Source organism: Anopheles funestus, chromosome X (genome assembly GCF_943734845.2).
Source record: "Anopheles funestus chromosome X, idAnoFuneDA-416_04, whole genome shotgun sequence".
In the NCBI taxonomy this organism is placed as follows: Eukaryota; Metazoa; Arthropoda; class Insecta; order Diptera; family Culicidae; genus Anopheles; species Anopheles funestus.
This window is the reverse complement of record NC_064597.1, coordinates 8,190,410-8,206,863: the sequence shown is the minus strand read 5'-3', so window position 1 is coordinate 8,206,863 and position 16,454 is coordinate 8,190,410. Positions and strand designations below refer to the sequence as shown.

The window sequence follows — 16,454 nt, the reverse complement described above, 5'->3', positions numbered from 1 at the left end:
CATTTGGCTCCCAACAAAATTCTAGAAATCTAAATAAATACAGAAACCGATTTCTCTTTGAATCGGCTCAGAAGTAGTGATGGATAATCCGGAGTGGAATCGTGAATCCGGCTCCGACTCCGCGCATGAAGTCACAAAATTGACTCCGGCGAGTCCGATCGAGTCCGATCGAGTCTGGTCGAGTTCAGTCTAGTCCAGTGGAGTCCGGTACCCCCCTCCCTCCCTCACTTCCTCTCTAGCCATGGCTAAATTGTACATTTTGCAGGTCCTCAAAACCCCCTGCTCCCTTCTGCCGGAATCATTCCGACTCCAGATGGCGACTCCGGCAAAATTCATAATTTACCCATCACTACTCAGAAGTACTACTCCTATATTTTAGAAATCCAAACGCTAAAAATGAACAAGCTTTGCTATTAAAAAACCTTCCATCACTTTCTGCAAAAAGCTACTATCAAAGCATACCAAAATGTTTCATCATGTTGAAGTTCCAGCTGCAATGTTTCTTCCATCTGGTTGGAAATCTTTTTTTTTAAAGAAATTCTCAATTGTTTCTATACCCTTACTGTTTCGACGCGCTAACTAAAACTTGTCTAATCTACAATTAAAACAATTATATTAATATTATATCATAGATTAATTCCTGGTCTATTTTTTTTGTTGTTTTTGTTAATTACGTATTCCTACGGACCTTCATACAGCTTTACAATGAGAAAAATGGTAAACAAATAACTTTACACTAAATCAAAGGACGTACATTATTCGGAGGGCACAAACCAAACATATATAATCTGTTTACTCTATATTGCTTTGTGACCGGTTCTGTAATGCAGATCACACACGGCTTTACAACACGCGCAATCTGCAATCAACTATCGGCTGGAACAAATTCTAGACGTAAAGAGGGGGGAGAGGGGGCTATCTACCTATCTGCGAGAAAAAAAGGTATGGCCGACCTTGGTTAAGAACTGAATCTGAACGAATAGAAAGGGGAAAAAAAACAAAGTGAAATGAAAAGAAAAACTATGCACCTACATGTCAACGTCCTTTTTTCTTTGTTTTTGGAAATGTACAATCTGGTTTTTACTACGCTCAAACAACAGACTAAGGATCTCGCTATTTCTTTACCGGTCTGATTGAAAGCGACTCGCGGGTCTTAATGCTTTGAGACACATGCCTGCTTTTTAAAACGTAAAGATGTATTATTAATAATTAAAAATTTTACAATTTGCTTAACAGGATGCCTCCCTCGGGGATCATTAACTGTTGACTTAGGCTGTTATACATGGGTTATATACTATCGATATTGACAAGAGGAAAAAAAAATAGAAAGAAGAAAACTATAATAAAATAAGCAAATTAAAACAGGGTTAACGCCTGCAGCAGATAAACCTACGAGTTTGGGTACGATACATGCACCACCTCAGCAAAGTGATGATTATTGTGACTAAAGTCGGTGGTCCCGTATGCGCTACCGATGCTGTTGTTCAGATACGTTGCACTTGGTGGTGTGGTGCTGCGGAACGTTTCACTGCTGTAAACCGACGCACCGGTATCGTTCACAAAGTACAGATTGTCCGGCGTTAGTGCGTGTTCCTGTTCGTCCTCTAGCCCATCGTTATTACCGTAGATGTAGAAGGAGTTGGCCCCGCCACCTTCCTGTTTTGCGCGCGTCCGTTTTACAATGCCCGGTACTGATCGTCCGGTGTGCTGGGCCCACCATTCCTGTATGCATTCCACCATCCGATGGCGCCGGAAACGACGCGCCTCGTGTACGCACATATCGACGAAGTGCTTCTGCGTCATACGGCTACCCTGGACGAGCTCGAGATGCTTTAGCAGTTGCGTGTAGTCGCGCCCCGGTCGCCTAATGTCACGGAACACGATCGAGCGCGTCTTCAGATTCATCTCCTCAATCTGTTCCAGCTCTTGTTCGTCCTCGACGCAGGAGTAAAGGGCAAAGTTGTAATCCCAGTTGAGCGTTGGCTGTACCATGCTGTCGCCACCATTCATCGCGGCCGATACGAGCCCGTTCGCCAGTACCATGACCGGTTCCGCCTCGGACGCAGAACCTCCGACCGGGCGTGATGGTTTTGTGCCGTCCTGTGTCGCCGTACTGCTGTTCGCATTGTTGGACCGTTCCACGGAACTCTCCTCAAAGTGGCTATCCTTGTCACGGTCATTATCTCCACCATTGTGACAGGTTTTGAGGATGTTGGAAATTTTCATTACATCCGTCATATCACTATCGGCATCGAGACCCCATTGTGACACCGCCGGATGGCGTGGTGTGCCCCTTTGATCATGCGGTTGCTGCTTGGACGTCTTCAGTACGTCCGTCATACCATTGTTAGTGTCGTGACCCCACTGGGAAACTAAAGCGTGGCGTGAACGCTGATCATGCTGCTGCTGCTGCTGCTGTTGCAGTGGTTTCCAAGTTGGCAGGGTATGCTCCTCTGCTAATGTCGATTGTTGCTGAATATGTATTTCACCTAAATTATGCTCTAAATCACGAACTTGTTCGGACTTTGCAGGCTCCGTCGATTGAATGCCTTGACTCGGTTGCTTTGTTTCCGGACTTTTGCGTACCGCTTCCTGACCGGTCGGTTGTACATCTGTCTCGTAATCTACCGCCATCGTTACGCCACGATCGGATTCTTCCGCTAACGTACTCGTATTATCCGATTGTATTCTTCCCTTTGTACTTTGCTCGCTTTCCTTCGCATTTGTTTCATCGCCCGCGTCGTGATTCGTTTCTAGATAATCATCTTCCTTCACACCTTCCTGGCGCGATGGAACATTCGCTAGCGACAGCTGCTCTTCTGCTGTTAAACCTTTCGGCAACGAAGCGGGACTTGCTGTCTTAATATCTTTCGCTGCTTGATCAGAGGGTTCCGTTTTACATTCGATTTGTTCATTAAGCTCGATGTGCTGTTTCCTACCAACACCAACACCACCACCACCGTCTGTTGGATCCAATCGAACCTCCAGCTGTATGGTTTGTTCTTCTGGCCGTACGTTCGATTCTGCCTTTTCCGTGCCGTCCTGCTTTGCCGCATCGATTCGTTCCGAATCATAATTGCTTTGCTCCGTCGCGCTTCTTTCCGCATGCTGCTGTAACGTGCCTTTCTTCGTTTGTGATTGTTGCCGTTGTCCACCGTCGTCTGATTCTATCACGTTCGCTTCCGGACGCACCAGTGGTCCCAATGAATCGATTTGTTCATGCGTTTGCTTTTTCGAAGCGGAAGAGGAGGAGGAGGAGGATGATAATGGTGACGACGCTATTGGTTCATCCGAACGTTGCTGCTCTTTCTCACCGACGGATTGAGTATCATCGTTGCCGGGCGATTCCGCACAATGTATTACCTTTACCTCACCGATCGAAACTGCCGCCACATCCTCACTAGCAATCGACACCAACTGCACACGGCACGTTATACTTGGATTGGGTGGCGTAGAACCACTGCCAAATTCAACCTTTTCGGATTGTTTGTTCGGACTGGTAGCGGTGATCGATTCCGCCGGCGAGCGGACTGATTCCAACGAACCTCCACCTGTACCAGCCATGTCTAGAAGCAACGGATAATTCTGCATCGTACCAAGCCCATTCGTTTCGTTCAATTCTTCCGGTGCATCTAGTGCCATTACCAAACAGCCTTCATTATCCTCCTCGATATCGCTACCGCTGCTAAACTCGGAACAGCTCTCATCATCGGTTAACAGCTCACTCATATTTACATCATCCCCACTGAGCGAACCGGACGTACTGCTGGCCATATCCATCGCGGAACGTTTGAACACATAATCCTTCCGTATCGGACCCGCCTTCCGTTTCCGGCTCATGCGCGTCACCGTACTCTGCTCCATGCTTTTCTTCATGTGACTGCTCGGATGTGGTCCCGGTACACCGCTCGCCTTCATCGGTGCGAGATCGTTCAAATCTGCCTCATCCACCATAACCATGTTTTTGTCCTTCTTGTACGGATTGCCGAACATGTGCTGCCGCACGTTCGTCGGTTCCAGCTCGCGCAGCGGCGTTTCCTTGTTTTTCAAATACTCCTGATAGTTGCCCATGTCCGAGATCGGCAAACAGTGGCCGGAATCTTTCGTGAATACATTAATACCGCTCGTTGGCAGATGGAAGAAGTTTTCCCTCATCCGTGCTATTTCATCGATCAGGTCCCGGCGCGGAATGTCGTACGGATTGCGATAGTTTTTCGTCGCCGCCGTCTGTATGATGGACGGTACGACGATCGTGTAGCTGTCGAAGTTTGCTATTTCCATGTGCATTTTGGTGAATGTATCCTTCAGCATCGGATGCGTGACGATGTCACGCTTCATCTGTTGGGTGCCGCACAGCTTCGCTGTCTCGAGCTGATGGTATGCCGGTTTCGGTTGCTTTAGTTGCTTCAGCACGCGTAGACATAGATTTTCCTGATCGAGTTTGGCCGTATTTTTCATCTGCTTCAGATAGTTGGCCACGGCCGGACACAGGTAGCTGTCCAGATTTTCCGGCAGTATGTACTGCACCAGCTGGTAGGGCACGTTCGGTGTGGTCGCTAGTGCACGCCGCAGAAAGGGACAATAATATTGCGGGATCGTTTTGACGTAGTTGGTAAATTTGTACACCCAATCGTTCGGTGGATTTAGATTAAACTTGTGAAACAGATCGTTGATAAGCGGGAGCAGCATTTGGTAGTTGTACGGCAGGACGTACAGATGCACGATCGGTACGGTACTGTTCGGTTTTAGATATCCAAATGGCATCTCACCCTGCATACCGGTCGACACGATCAATGGCCACACTTTGTTCGATTCCTTCTTCGACAGTATCTGCAGCGTTAGTGGGCTAGCCTCGAGCTCGTACTTGTCGATCGGAAAGTTCCGCAGTACCTGAGGTTCATCACAACTCGGTGAAATGATCTTGATCTTCGGATGTGCATCGCGCGGTGGCAAATTCGTTAGTTTCGGATCCGGCCAATACGGTTCCGGGATGGGCCAGTACCCCACCGGGAAGGTTTTCTGCGACGGGTGCTGCTTCGGCACGTAAATCATACGCTTGGTCGACTGAAACTGTAAATCCGCCGTACTGCTGTCACCGTTGTTTGAGATCAGCTGATCGAAGTGTATCACAACGCCCGGTTGGACTTTCTGTACTAAACTTTCGATACACTGATTCAATACGTAATGTGACTTTATTTTGTATGATCGACCGCCTGTCACTTCGCACATTTTTTCGATCATTGAATCGTCGTGTGGGACCTTGCCGTCCGCACGTTCCTCCACTCGATTGCCGGGCATACGCAGCACGAGCGAGAACAGGCGTTGATCCCAACGAAATGGTTCCTTCGTTAGTTTCGTACCGGGCATCTGGGCGTGCAGTGGAAGTATAATCTCCTGGTGTACACCGTTACGGAACGCGTATTTCCCACCGTCCGTTAGCACGATTATAACGGACGGTTCCAGGTAGAACGGACACCGGCCCTGTCCGTATGTATCTATGCCGGATTGCATGCGGTTTAGATTTAGCAAATCAAACGCATTCTTTAACGCTTCACCCATCGACGTTAGCCCGTTGCTTTGCAAGTTCTTTAACTCGTTCATGAACGTGGCGTGATTTTCCTTCCAGCCCGCCTTCACGTTGTTCGGTGGATCTTCGAACGTTAGTAGCATGTACCGATCGCCCATACAGTCCTGCGACCGTTGGCGAAACTTGAGGAACGTTTCGACGGCACCTTTCGCGATGTCTAGGTAAGTCTTCTGCACACCGTTCACCAGTGCCCGCTGGCACATGGAGGCGGAGGTATCGACAAGGAACACAATAATCGTCATGTTTAACGCGTTCCACAAACAGTCCACCAGTGATGCTCAGCAATCGTTTGTTGAAGGTGGAAACTGGACGACATGCCGCTTCATTGAAAGCCGACCACAATCGTTTGCTCGGAAGCCTTTTTGTAGGTTTGTTGTTAGGTGTTGGTGCAGAGGTTGGTAAAAGAGAAAAAGGATAATTTAGTTTTATTTGATAGATTTCATCTAAACAGCGGCTGCAAGTCAGTCATCTATACTATGTCAAACAAACCGTTTTATTTTCTTCAAGATGCTTTTTCTTCTATCAGGCCAGGGCAAGGGACTTTACACTCGTTTCTGAACGCGTCGTTGAGCGGCGAATTGATTGTGTTGATTGTTGATTTCTTCGACTATTAGTAAGCAGAGCATCTCTATGCGAAGAGAGGGAAAACATTGGAGAATGGTTTTCTTTAACGAAAATTATTCTAATGCTTGATTATTATTGAATAGTTGCAACATAAAAGTTACTATCTACAACCTCATCCCTGAAGGCCATGTGAGGAAAAATGGTTCACCTTTAATCTTTAGTGTTTAGTTGAGAAAGCTAAACTGGAACACCTTTCGATTCCCAGTCATTTACGGGACGAGTTAAATGACTGGCCAGATTTCATCGCGTACGCTATGAACGTCCACATCATTCAAACTTGAATGTATACATCCTTCACCTTCAGCTAACATTTACACAAGCAAATCTGATAGAGTTGGAAGAAAGTCACAACTTAAAATACAAGTATTAACAGCATCACATCACAACTTGTTGAGACCACACATTGAACATACCAGAAGTACGAACGCCCCGAGTGAAACATCACTCTATTTTTTGCAATAAACATTAACGATCGCTTCACAGAGAAACCACAAGAAACCCATCCCCTTGCGCTATGCACAGGACACAAACACCAATGCGAGTTTGTCAATAATTGTATGAAACCACCAAAAACCAGGTGGAAATTTACACGGTGGCTATGATTCCCTCATGGGTGAAACTGCATATGCCTATGGGAGTGCGCAAATCCGTACCGTTTTCGTATAATCAAGAGCAATAGATGGCCCACTGTACTCTTGTTGTGTGTGCGTGTATGCGTGCGAACGGCAACATCTGTACAGGTGCGGTTGTATGCGTGAACGGGCCCGATTTAAAGGTGAGAACAAATATTGCCTCCTCTCGTGACACTGTGCTGGAGGATTTTTGATCACAAAATTTTACAACAATGAAAACTTTTACCCCGCTTACGTTAGTACGCTGTCATGAATGAAACAATGACGGGAAAGCGTGGCAAAACGCTGATCGCGCAACAACCGTGCACGTATCGACTTACCCGTTTTTGCTCAGCCATATTATTGTATGCGATGTTCGCGACTCATTGCTTCGTCCGCCAGCTATTCACACGCCAAAGTTACGCGTTTCTCGGTACGTGTCAAAATGTTGCCCGGTCAAAGTGCTTGAATCGGGTTTTTTTGATAGCTGCAGCAGAGCGCGGGCCCCCTCCACAAACTGCTCGACTAACGCATCATAGTTCGAGTGAAAATAAATACTTTTTAAACTGGACATTCGGAAGTCATTGTCATTGTTTATTGAATCCTTAAATGATGATTAGATAAACCTCTTATCCTAAAACACATTTGTGTTAGATGTAATTTTCATTTTCATTGTTATTTTTATTCAATTTGAGGTTTCCAACGATTTTTTAAATAGGCGCCAATGTGCTTCCAAATTTGAATTAGATGTTTATTAAAAGTTGTTAGTTAAAAGTAAATAAATAACCAAAAATACTGCTTGTTACACCTACTATACATAAGTAGCTAAATTCAACCAATTTCATTCAATTTTACATTTAAACGGTAGATAATATTCCGGTATTCGAGCCCGACTTCTAATCATATGCCGTATTTGGTTACAACTCTATGCTCGCACACATACTATGACGCACAGCATACTTTGTTCGGTTTCCGAGAAATTCGCCCTCCACGTGCGGGGTGGGCAAGCTTATTACGAGACAAAACTTTCGAACAGTAAACAGTGTGCGTGAGGCTTTTGTAGGTGTGTGCGTGTAAAGTTGTATCGAACATACGGCCAAAGCCTCAGGTGGCAGTAAAGGGTCGACCCTTCATTATATTCAAAATGTGATTTCGATGTTCGATAACCGTCTGGTCTATCAAAAAGTTTGCCAAACTTTTAACGTTTAATCGTATGGGAAACTCTCAAATTTCTGTTTACCAAACTACGCCAAACAAAATAATTTGTTTGACGAAAATTTGTTTGACAAACTTTTTGTCGCACCTAATTTCATCACCTTGGTTACGTCTTGCTTCAATTATACGAAAGCTCTGGAATGAATAGTTTTGTTTTTCATTGCCGTTGTGTTACAACTAGTGCTATCGAATCAAAAATATCCGTAGAAACCTCCAGAATAGATTGTAATTAGATTGAACAGTCTTCTTTATACTTTTAATAGTACAATCGTTCGATTTTCCTTCGAATCATTTTGTAAACAACAGAAAGCTTTAAATTTGACAGCTCAAAATCGGTTTGACAAACATTTTTCATAGACCACCTCAATTTTGTTTGGCAAACTTTTTTTGATTAATTTCTTTACAATATTATATTCCAGAATGTTTTCTTCACATTTTTTCCCCAAATTGTATTTAAATTCTTTTCACCTTCGTTTTTTATTAATTAATTATACATTAATTACAATGGAGCGCCGGTTACCCGTGCTCACCGGGACTCAGCCCTTGCCGGATAAGCGAATATCACGGATAATAGGCACAACACATTTTATTGATAAATATTAGTGTTTTGTGTATAATGTTCCACTCTTCCACTCTTCCATCGTTCCACTCTTTATCGTTAATATACATTTAAGAGCTCTTGTTGGAGCTTGTAGCTTGGGTTTTGTAGTTAATATGTCAATTCGCCTTTAGAACTGTCTTTTCCGAGCTGCACGGATAATGGAACAGCCGGATAAAAGGTACCCGGATAATCGGCGCTCTACTGTAGTAATAATAAAAATTTTCATCTCACTACATTTTAAACACCTTGGGCAAAAAGCTTTCAAACATGAAATGTCAATTTTTCCACTCCGCGAAACCGCGACCTCTTCCACTGTATATAAGGAAGGGACGGAACCATTCATGGTGTTAGTTGCAAACAATCGCTTGACCGAGAAAGACTTGTAGTGGTGAAGGGTGTGCGTGTGTGTGCAAAACAACATCTAGTGTTCAGCTGGGTAAGAAAGTAATCTGCAAGACGAGTCTTTGTTTGCTACAATAAACCATAGCGACCTGGGAAGGGAATTTACCACCTTAGCCGATGTGTACAATCGTTTCAGCTGCTAACTAAAACTAAACGTTTCACCTCAAACATCCCGTGCTAATGTGTAATTCATGTTTTTCTCAGCTGTGGCCAGTCACCCTTCGAAATTTTGTGCATTGCTCTCGTTTTGTTATTGTGTTGCGCAGCTAAATACGCATTATTAGAAATACACCATGTTTGTGCTGGAAAAGCACGTAAAAAAAATTAAAATTAATAAAAAAAAATCCATTTTTTCAATTGCTTTATAAATTGTTCAAATCATTTGTAGCCTTTTATACGATATTCTTTAATTTCAACCATTGACCAAAAAAGCATTTAAAAAAAAACACGCAAAAGTGTTTGATTCTCCTTCCTAGATTCCTTTTACGGAAATAAGTCAAGTACGAGGTGTTGTAGCGATTGGAAGTTGTTCCATTGTCTCAACTCGTTCCCATGGAAACGCAAATTTGTCTTCGCGTACGAGTCGGTCCACTAGTAACAAAAGCAATATTAGCAAATTTACCAACATTCATTTAACATTACGCTAGGTGTTTTCGTGTTTTAAAAAGCTAAACTGGCGAATATATTTTCTCACTTGGATGGTTCAACAATGTAACATTTTAAAAATAAACCACTTTCGATGTTGTAATCTCCGCAACGGCTCATAATTGCAACACCCCCCTTCTACCAGTAAAGCAAATCAAAGCGAAGTAGGCGCTTTAATGTAACGGATGGGGTTGCAGCACAGTAAAGTTTTTGGTGGACGAACTCGAATCTCGGGAGCTGTAAGTTATGTAATTGGTAAAATAAATGCAGTTTTTAGTTGTTTTTTTGTTTTGTTTTCGACACACTTGCATGTTGCGTGTGTTTTACGAATGCCGTTGCCTTACTTACATATTAAATTAGTTTTTACATAGCACCGAAATTCAAACGTCAGATCAAACGGTTGGAATCGTAATCATACAATTGTAAAAAAAATAAAAACTGTGTTTGTGTGTTTTCGTATAATATTCTAAAAACAATTTTGTATTTATCTTTTTAGGAATAAAGCATCTGCGAAAGACATTCAACACGAAGGGCTGTTTTGTCTGCTACGCAAAAATGCCTGACAATACCGGGTAAGCATAGTCGTGCTTGAAATGCATTTGAATATGAAACAACCTCGTGCATACTTTTAAATGTGTGAATAAAAAAAAATTATTTCCATTTTCTTGTAGTCGCGATGCCCGCATGAAGAAGGAAGATCTTCCCACCGGGCAGGACAACAAAAAGCAGATCATGGATTTACTAGCGAAGCTGATGGAAAACGCCAGCCTTAGCAATGACAATGCGAAAGTGATTGGTTTCCTAATGCCAGCCACGGATAATGAGCCGGAAAAGTTTGTACAGCTGTCCGATTTGGAACGTTCGCTCGAGGATATGGCGCTGGTGCACGAGATTGCTATAAATGAAAAGTTTAAGCTAAAACCAACACAACCAGAAATGGCTATCCACATGGTGCAGAAAACGATGAAGGATGCGTACTGGAATTTACTGCGCGACGAGCTGTCACAAAGCCCACCGTGCTACAAAATGGTGATCCAGCTGCTGCTGGACATCAAGGAAACGTTCAAATCATTGCTGCGCGGCAACAATGACCGTGCGCTGAACGCCATCTTGTCGGTGCTGGATGAAACCAACATTCGCCAGCTGGCAGACGAGCATGGCAGTGCCGTGCTGGAATACAACGCGCAGTTTATTATCAAAATCATGGGTATGGCTTGCTGTCCGGCGCGCGATTCTGAGATTGCGGCGCTGAAGCGGGAACCCGAACCAATCACACAACTGCGCGGCATAATGGAGGTGTTGGATAAAATGAAGCTTGATATGGCAAACTTTGTGCTTGCTTCGACCCGTACCCAGTTTGTGCGTTATTCGGTAGAGTATGAGCGGAAGAAGTTTGTCGAGCTGCAGACTATCTGTGGCAATAACTTCCCAAACACTGTGGAGTGGTTGAAGCGCAACAATCCAGCAAATGCGGACAATGTTTCCGCATCGGATACCGACGAAGCGGCTGGTGGTGGCCCCTCCGTCCGTTCGGAGATGCGCACAATCCGTCTGAATGACGTGCAGATGCCGGATTATTACATCGATGCGTACCAAGAATTTCTCCAGCCGGGAAAGAACCATCCCTTTCCGGAGCTGCTCAAGCTCGACCAAGAGCGCATGGTGCAGGTGAAGGAGACCGCCTTACGTATGAGTACGTGTGCCACCATTATGCAGCTGACGTGTGCGGCCGTACCGACCCTGGCCCATCATCCGGCACGTGCCGATCTGGCCAGCAAGCTGATCATACTGAGCATGGACTATCCGGGCAAAACCGCACTGAAGGATTTGCTGGAAAACCTTTGGGTGCAGGTGCACGTTAGCATTTCCGATCCGTCAACCCAACCGAAGGGTGGCTCCGTTGCCGATAGTACGAAGCTCGCACTGAAGACACAAATTCTTAGCATTGACGACAGCATGTCAGTGTACAGCGTCATCTGGCGCAAGCTGATGCTCTACATGAAGGCACTAGTAATGGCCGAGAAAGAAGATCACGTACCCTTCCCTGTAAGCTTTTACGACTATCGTGCGGCAACGGTGGAGGTTGCCGGACTGTTTAAACGTATCGTGTTGCACAACTTCGAGGTATATGGCAACTTTTACATCCAATCGATGCAGGATTGTTAACTAATTTCGTATTTAGTTACCTTATACGCGTATACTTTCCCCGCCTAATATATACCTTTTTTTTGTCTTTAACAATGAGCAGATAGACGGATGCGTTACGATACAGGAAAGCGAATAGAACGGAGACTAAATGTACAATAAAATATTTTTGTTCGTTTCGCTTTAGTTTAGTTCTCACGTTGCATGGATTTCAATAATAAACAAAAAATTACATCTATTGCAGTGTACTAGTCCGCACTGCCCTTGGTTCGTTAACACACCCGTTTCCTTTGTAAGTATTACTAATTGTTTGAATATCAACTTCGGCTAGATGTGATGTAATGTATCTGAATGCGGAAGAAACTGTTGTGATCATACCCGTACATGAATATAAATAAACGATGCGTTTAATACTAAAAAAAGGGGAAATGTTTCCTTAATACTAAAAAAGGAAAGAATGTGATGAAAACGTTGATCGGATAAAATGGCGGAAAATATTTAACATTCGTTCTGCCATTTTGTTTTCCGCCGTACGCGTCTTGACGGATTAAACTTATGAACGGGTAGCCATGGAGCGGTAACCATGGTAACGAGGTGGCAGTATTTGCAACTTTACCAACGAATAATAACGCTTATTGTTTTACTTAGTTACCTTAACAGTTTTTTTTAATATATTTTTTTCTTTTTAAAAACTATTTTACAAAAGAAGCATTAAGGCTATTGACTGCATAGGAAAGAAAGAAAAAGGTTTGAAATAAATCATTCGGATCCATTTACAACGGATTTCACAGTTTCATAATTAGAAAATTAAATCCCTTCGTAATTGCATGGTTTGCAATTGTTTCTCAGCATAAACACAACAAACTAGAAACAAATACTGACGAGTTTCATAATGAATAATATTTTGCTTTTTTCCCTACATAAAATCTCTCAAACTGCTTGGCGTCTGATTTGGCCGAGACATTATTTGCTCCATCCTTGTATCGAACTGTAATTTGTGTTCTAGTTTAACAAATCTTCGCATCGCTAGAAAAATTAATAGAAAAATAAAGAAAGAGACAATTAGGACGTATTCATTACATTTTCATCACAATGGAACTTACCTTTCAACAGATACAGCAATGGCGGTGCTTTAAAGCAGATAATCATTTGCTCTATAAAAACTGGAAAATCACTATCCCGGTTGTACCGGGCCAGCGCTTGCAGGAACAGCTTGTAGTTTGTCGCGTCTAGAGAACCTTTAACCTCACGCAGAAAATCCACCCTATTTTCCGGCGCAATTCGCTCTCCCTGCTGTTCCGCGGTCTGTTCTTCATCGCTCACCACCTCCACTTCGCGCTTCACCGGGGTGGTTTCATTCTCCACCGCGGACAGCGGTTCGGATTTGACAAATTTTTGCGGTATGAGCACTATTTTACGTTTTTTTCGTGCCACTAGCTCCATGTCGGAGAATGCTGTCGCTGATGTGAGCACTTCATTGTCGTCCTTTCGTTCGCGTTTGTACAGCGTTACCAGCCCGCTGCTGCTGCTGCTGGCTGAAGGATCGTTGCCGTTTATGTGGAACTTTTTTTCGTCCATCGAGAGCTTCTCACGTTCCTCACCTTCCACCTTTATCGTACCCAATTCCCGCACCCTGGCCGGCACGTCAAACTTTGCCATGTTGCGGAAAAAGCGCGCCATTTCACCGACGACCGTACCGAAGTTGGGTGCATTACGCTCTTCCCGCAGGTGGCTATGTATCCACGCGGATAGCTGCGACTGTTGCCGTGGGTTCTGAAACCGTGAATCACACAGAAGGATTGCACCGAAATCATGCTTGTGCCGTATAACGCGCCCGATTGCCTGATTTACGGCACGGGACGCTTCCAACGAGTACCAATCGTTACCGGTGATGAGTTCATTTTCGCGCGTACGGTTCGTATCGAGGTATTGCTTTTTCAGTACGACCCGAGCGTCCTTTAGCGGTGGAAAGGGGAGCCCCGTGATCATGACCGCCCGGCCATTTGCGTCGGCAAAATCTAACCCTTCCGACACTTTGCCGCGGCATACCGCCATAAAGATTGCACCACGGCTTTCCGGATCGCGCACCTTCGCATAATACTCCGTCATCGTCGTCACGAACGAATCCTTGGTGCGGGGTTCTACGAAAATCGGTTTGATACGATTAATTTGCGCCCAAATGCCGCTTGCCTGCCACTCTTCGGTGCATTTGTTTAGCAGTGGGTAGGAAGGGAAAAAGATAAGCAATCCGCCCGGTATGATCGGACACAGGGACAGTGCTGTTCGACCGAGTGACGATATGTACTCGGGGTTGGAACGATTCTTGAAGCTCGAGTTCAACTCTACCCGATCCGGACCGTGCGTTATTACCTTCACGTACACTTGGCTTGGGTCGATTATGTGCGGATTCTCCAAACTGACCGCAACCGGCATATTAAGCTCGCTGATAAGCGGTTTCAGTGGTGCCAGTGTACCGCTCGTCAGTATAATGCTTCGTGCCCCGCTATCTAACAGCTGCTTCATACCGAAACCAGGATTGAAGCACCAAAAATTGATCACCTTTGAGTTGGGTTTTGCCGGTGTTTTAACGTTTTGTTTCGTTGCCGTCCAACCATCCGCACGTTTGACGTTACCCTTGACCGATTGATTTGTTTCCTCAAAGTCAACGTGCACACGGAAGCATTTTTCGATCGCCTGCCGATACTCCGGACCATTGCCGGCGTACACCACCTCGAGAAAATCGACCAGCGACTGTAAACCAGCACCGCGGCGTACGAAATTGTTCGCCATAGCGGTAGTGATGTACGTGATCGTTGAGTTAAGCACTTGCAAAATCACATTAACGTTGCCGAATTTTATCTGTGAAACGCGGGAAGGAATTAAATGGAAAGAGTAGATTGCCATCCAAAATACTTACGTTTGCCTTCTCCAACAAATCAAATATGTAAGTGCCCGGATGTGTCGTACCACCCTGTGAGAACATTATCGGCATATCATCTACCGCTTTTTCCACGTTTAGTAAAATTTCTTTTAGCAGCACTAAATCGTCCAGTGTAAAGTCGAGCTGCTTTTCACCGTCGATAGTGCTGGCAGCTCCACCGGAATCCATCAACACCTTCATGACGGAGGACGTATCCTCGATCGCTACCGCAATATCGGACGACCGTATCCGTCCGGAACCATTTTCTTCGCACATTTTCTCCACATTGTGTGCTTCGTCCAGTATGATGACACTGTTTTGCAACGTTAGCCCGTTCGCTTTACGTGCCTTCGGATCCAGCAAATAGTTGTACGGCATAAAAACGACATCCGCCTGTTCTACCAACTCCTTCGACAGATAATACGGGCAGGCTTTCATTTTCCGACCGACCGTGATGAGATCTTCTATATCCAGCACTGGCACGGAGGTAACCTCCGACCGATCCTTCGCATATTCTACACGATTGTAGAAAGAGCAGTTACGCGATTTAACCTCCTCCCGACACAGCATTGTCTTAATGGAGTTGTTTTCCTGCTTGGAAATCTCACCGTGTATACAGAGCTGATCACGGGAACCGAGTATAACCGTGCGTATGAAAAGATAGCTAGTGTTTTTCAGCTCCTGCATCGCTTGCGACAGCTGAGAATGTGTCCGGGATGCGTAGATTATTTTCACCTTCGCATTCATATGCTGTTCCCTTAATGCAAGTGCCTGTTCCGGGGTAAGATTATTATTTTTCGCATTGCTCAGCTCTGGCAGGTGAAGTGTATCGATCGTTTCGGCACGCAACTGTGCTTGCTGGGACATCTAAAATATTAAACAAATGTTACCGAACCCACTTTTACAGGTATTTTCCTGTATGCTAACCTTAGCTTTCATGTGAAGCAACCATGCTAGGGAAGAACATAGTAGGCTAAGAGTTTTACCAGTTCCGGTGGGAGATTCCAGGACGCCATTACTTTTGTTCTGCAGACACTCAATCACTTTGGCCATGTAATTCTTTTGCAACTGGTACGGTTCAAACGGAAAATTCACCGGCACACCGTTGATCATGTATTCCGGCATGGTTTTGCTACCCGTCTGCGGGTTTGCTTATTTGCACCACACGAATAAGTTTTTCTTAACTAGGTTTAACTTTAAAAAACACACTGCTTTAAGCTAACATGAGCTGTTGGTAAGCGAGTTTTGAAGAATAACTGTTTAAAACTGCGATCTACATCACCACAACAAACAGAATCCCTTTTTACGAGTCGCGCTCTTTTTAGTGACAGTTTGACATACGGCATTATGTACAATCAGCATGCAATGTTCCGCTCGCATGAAAAGCCGAAACAAGTAGGGAAAGGGCTTTTTTTTCAAATGGTAAAATATATTTAAAAATAATTAAATTTTTATAGAGTTAATTTGTTAAACCATGTTAAAATCGATTAAACGATACAAAAGTTTATTTTATTTCTCTTTTTTTTGTTTTTATTTTGACCGAGAGAATGAACGCCGTGCCGTCAAAATAGGACCAAAAAAGTCAAATGTGCGCCAGTTGTTTTTGAACGGATTTTATTCTTCTTGGAATGTCTATTCACAGTCGTTTTCCTTGAACAATGAAGTGCGTGTGTGGAAAAGGCTAAATGTTACTATTAGGATCGA

General features: G+C 44.3%; 3 protein-coding genes across 8 annotated transcripts; 1 reads left to right on the top strand and 2 right to left on the bottom strand.

The window, feature by feature from the left end:
* Positions 1–1,153: 1,153 nt before the first annotated feature.
* On the bottom strand, positions 1,154–7,267 carry LOC125764109 (integrator complex subunit 6). Of its 5 annotated transcripts, none has more exons than XM_049428010.1 (5): positions 6,625–6,854; positions 6,360–6,562; positions 6,077–6,215; positions 1,394–5,945; positions 1,154–1,294 (listed from the first exon to the last, which is right to left on the bottom strand). In XM_049428010.1, the coding sequence occupies exons 4-5, from the start codon at positions 5,827–5,829 to the stop codon at positions 1,288–1,290; spliced, it is 4,443 nt and encodes a 1,480-aa protein (XP_049283967.1). In that variant the 5' UTR covers positions 5,830–5,945; positions 6,077–6,215; positions 6,360–6,562; positions 6,625–6,854; the 3' UTR covers positions 1,154–1,287. The 5 variants fall into 5 exon arrangements, with proteins under 5 accessions (XP_049283967.1, XP_049283958.1, XP_049283928.1 ...); XM_049428001.1 differs by having other exon boundaries at positions 6,360–6,536; XM_049427971.1 differs by lacking the exons at positions 6,360–6,562; positions 6,625–6,854 and adding an exon at positions 7,164–7,267.
* A 1,696-nt stretch (positions 7,268–8,963) lies between these two features.
* Positions 8,964–12,252, top strand: LOC125764244 (T-complex protein 11-like protein 1). Of its 2 annotated transcripts, none has more exons than XM_049428256.1 (3): positions 8,964–9,074; positions 10,182–10,257; positions 10,357–12,252. In XM_049428256.1, exons 2-3 carry the CDS (start codon positions 10,241–10,243, stop codon positions 11,849–11,851), a joined length of 1,512 nt encoding a protein of 503 aa, XP_049284213.1. In that variant the 5' UTR covers positions 8,964–9,074; positions 10,182–10,240; the 3' UTR covers positions 11,852–12,252. The 2 variants fall into 2 exon arrangements, with proteins under 2 accessions (XP_049284213.1, XP_049284222.1); XM_049428265.1 differs by lacking the exon at positions 8,964–9,074 and adding an exon at positions 9,690–9,924.
* Positions 12,253–12,708: 456 nt separating this feature from the next.
* On the bottom strand, positions 12,709–16,386 carry LOC125764132 (regulator of telomere elongation helicase 1 homolog). Its single transcript, XM_049428036.1, has 4 exons — positions 15,678–16,386; positions 14,748–15,617; positions 12,934–14,689; positions 12,709–12,856 (listed from the first exon to the last, which is right to left on the bottom strand). Exons 1-4 carry the CDS (start codon positions 15,873–15,875, stop codon positions 12,747–12,749), a joined length of 2,934 nt encoding a protein of 977 aa, XP_049283993.1. The 5' UTR covers positions 15,876–16,386; the 3' UTR covers positions 12,709–12,746.
* Positions 16,387–16,454: the final 68 nt, after the last annotated feature.

Bases quoted from the DNA above. Each gene is read 5' to 3' on its own strand.
- LOC125764132 (XM_049428036.1), bottom strand. From the start codon at position 15,875: ATGCCGGAATACATGATCAACGGTGTGCCGGTGAATTTTCCGTTTGAA. The intron at 15,618-15,677 runs GTTAGCATACAG...TTAATATTTTAG, and splicing joins TGCTTCACATGAAAGCTAAG to ATGTCCCAGCAAGCACAGTT. The intron at 12,857-12,933 runs GTAAGTTCCATT...TAATTTTTCTAG, and splicing joins ATTGCTGTATCTGTTGAAAG to CGATGCGAAGATTTGTTAAA.
- LOC125764109 (XM_049427971.1), bottom strand. From the start codon at position 5,829: ATGACGATTATTGTGTTCCTTGTCGATACCTCCGCCTCCATGTGCCAG.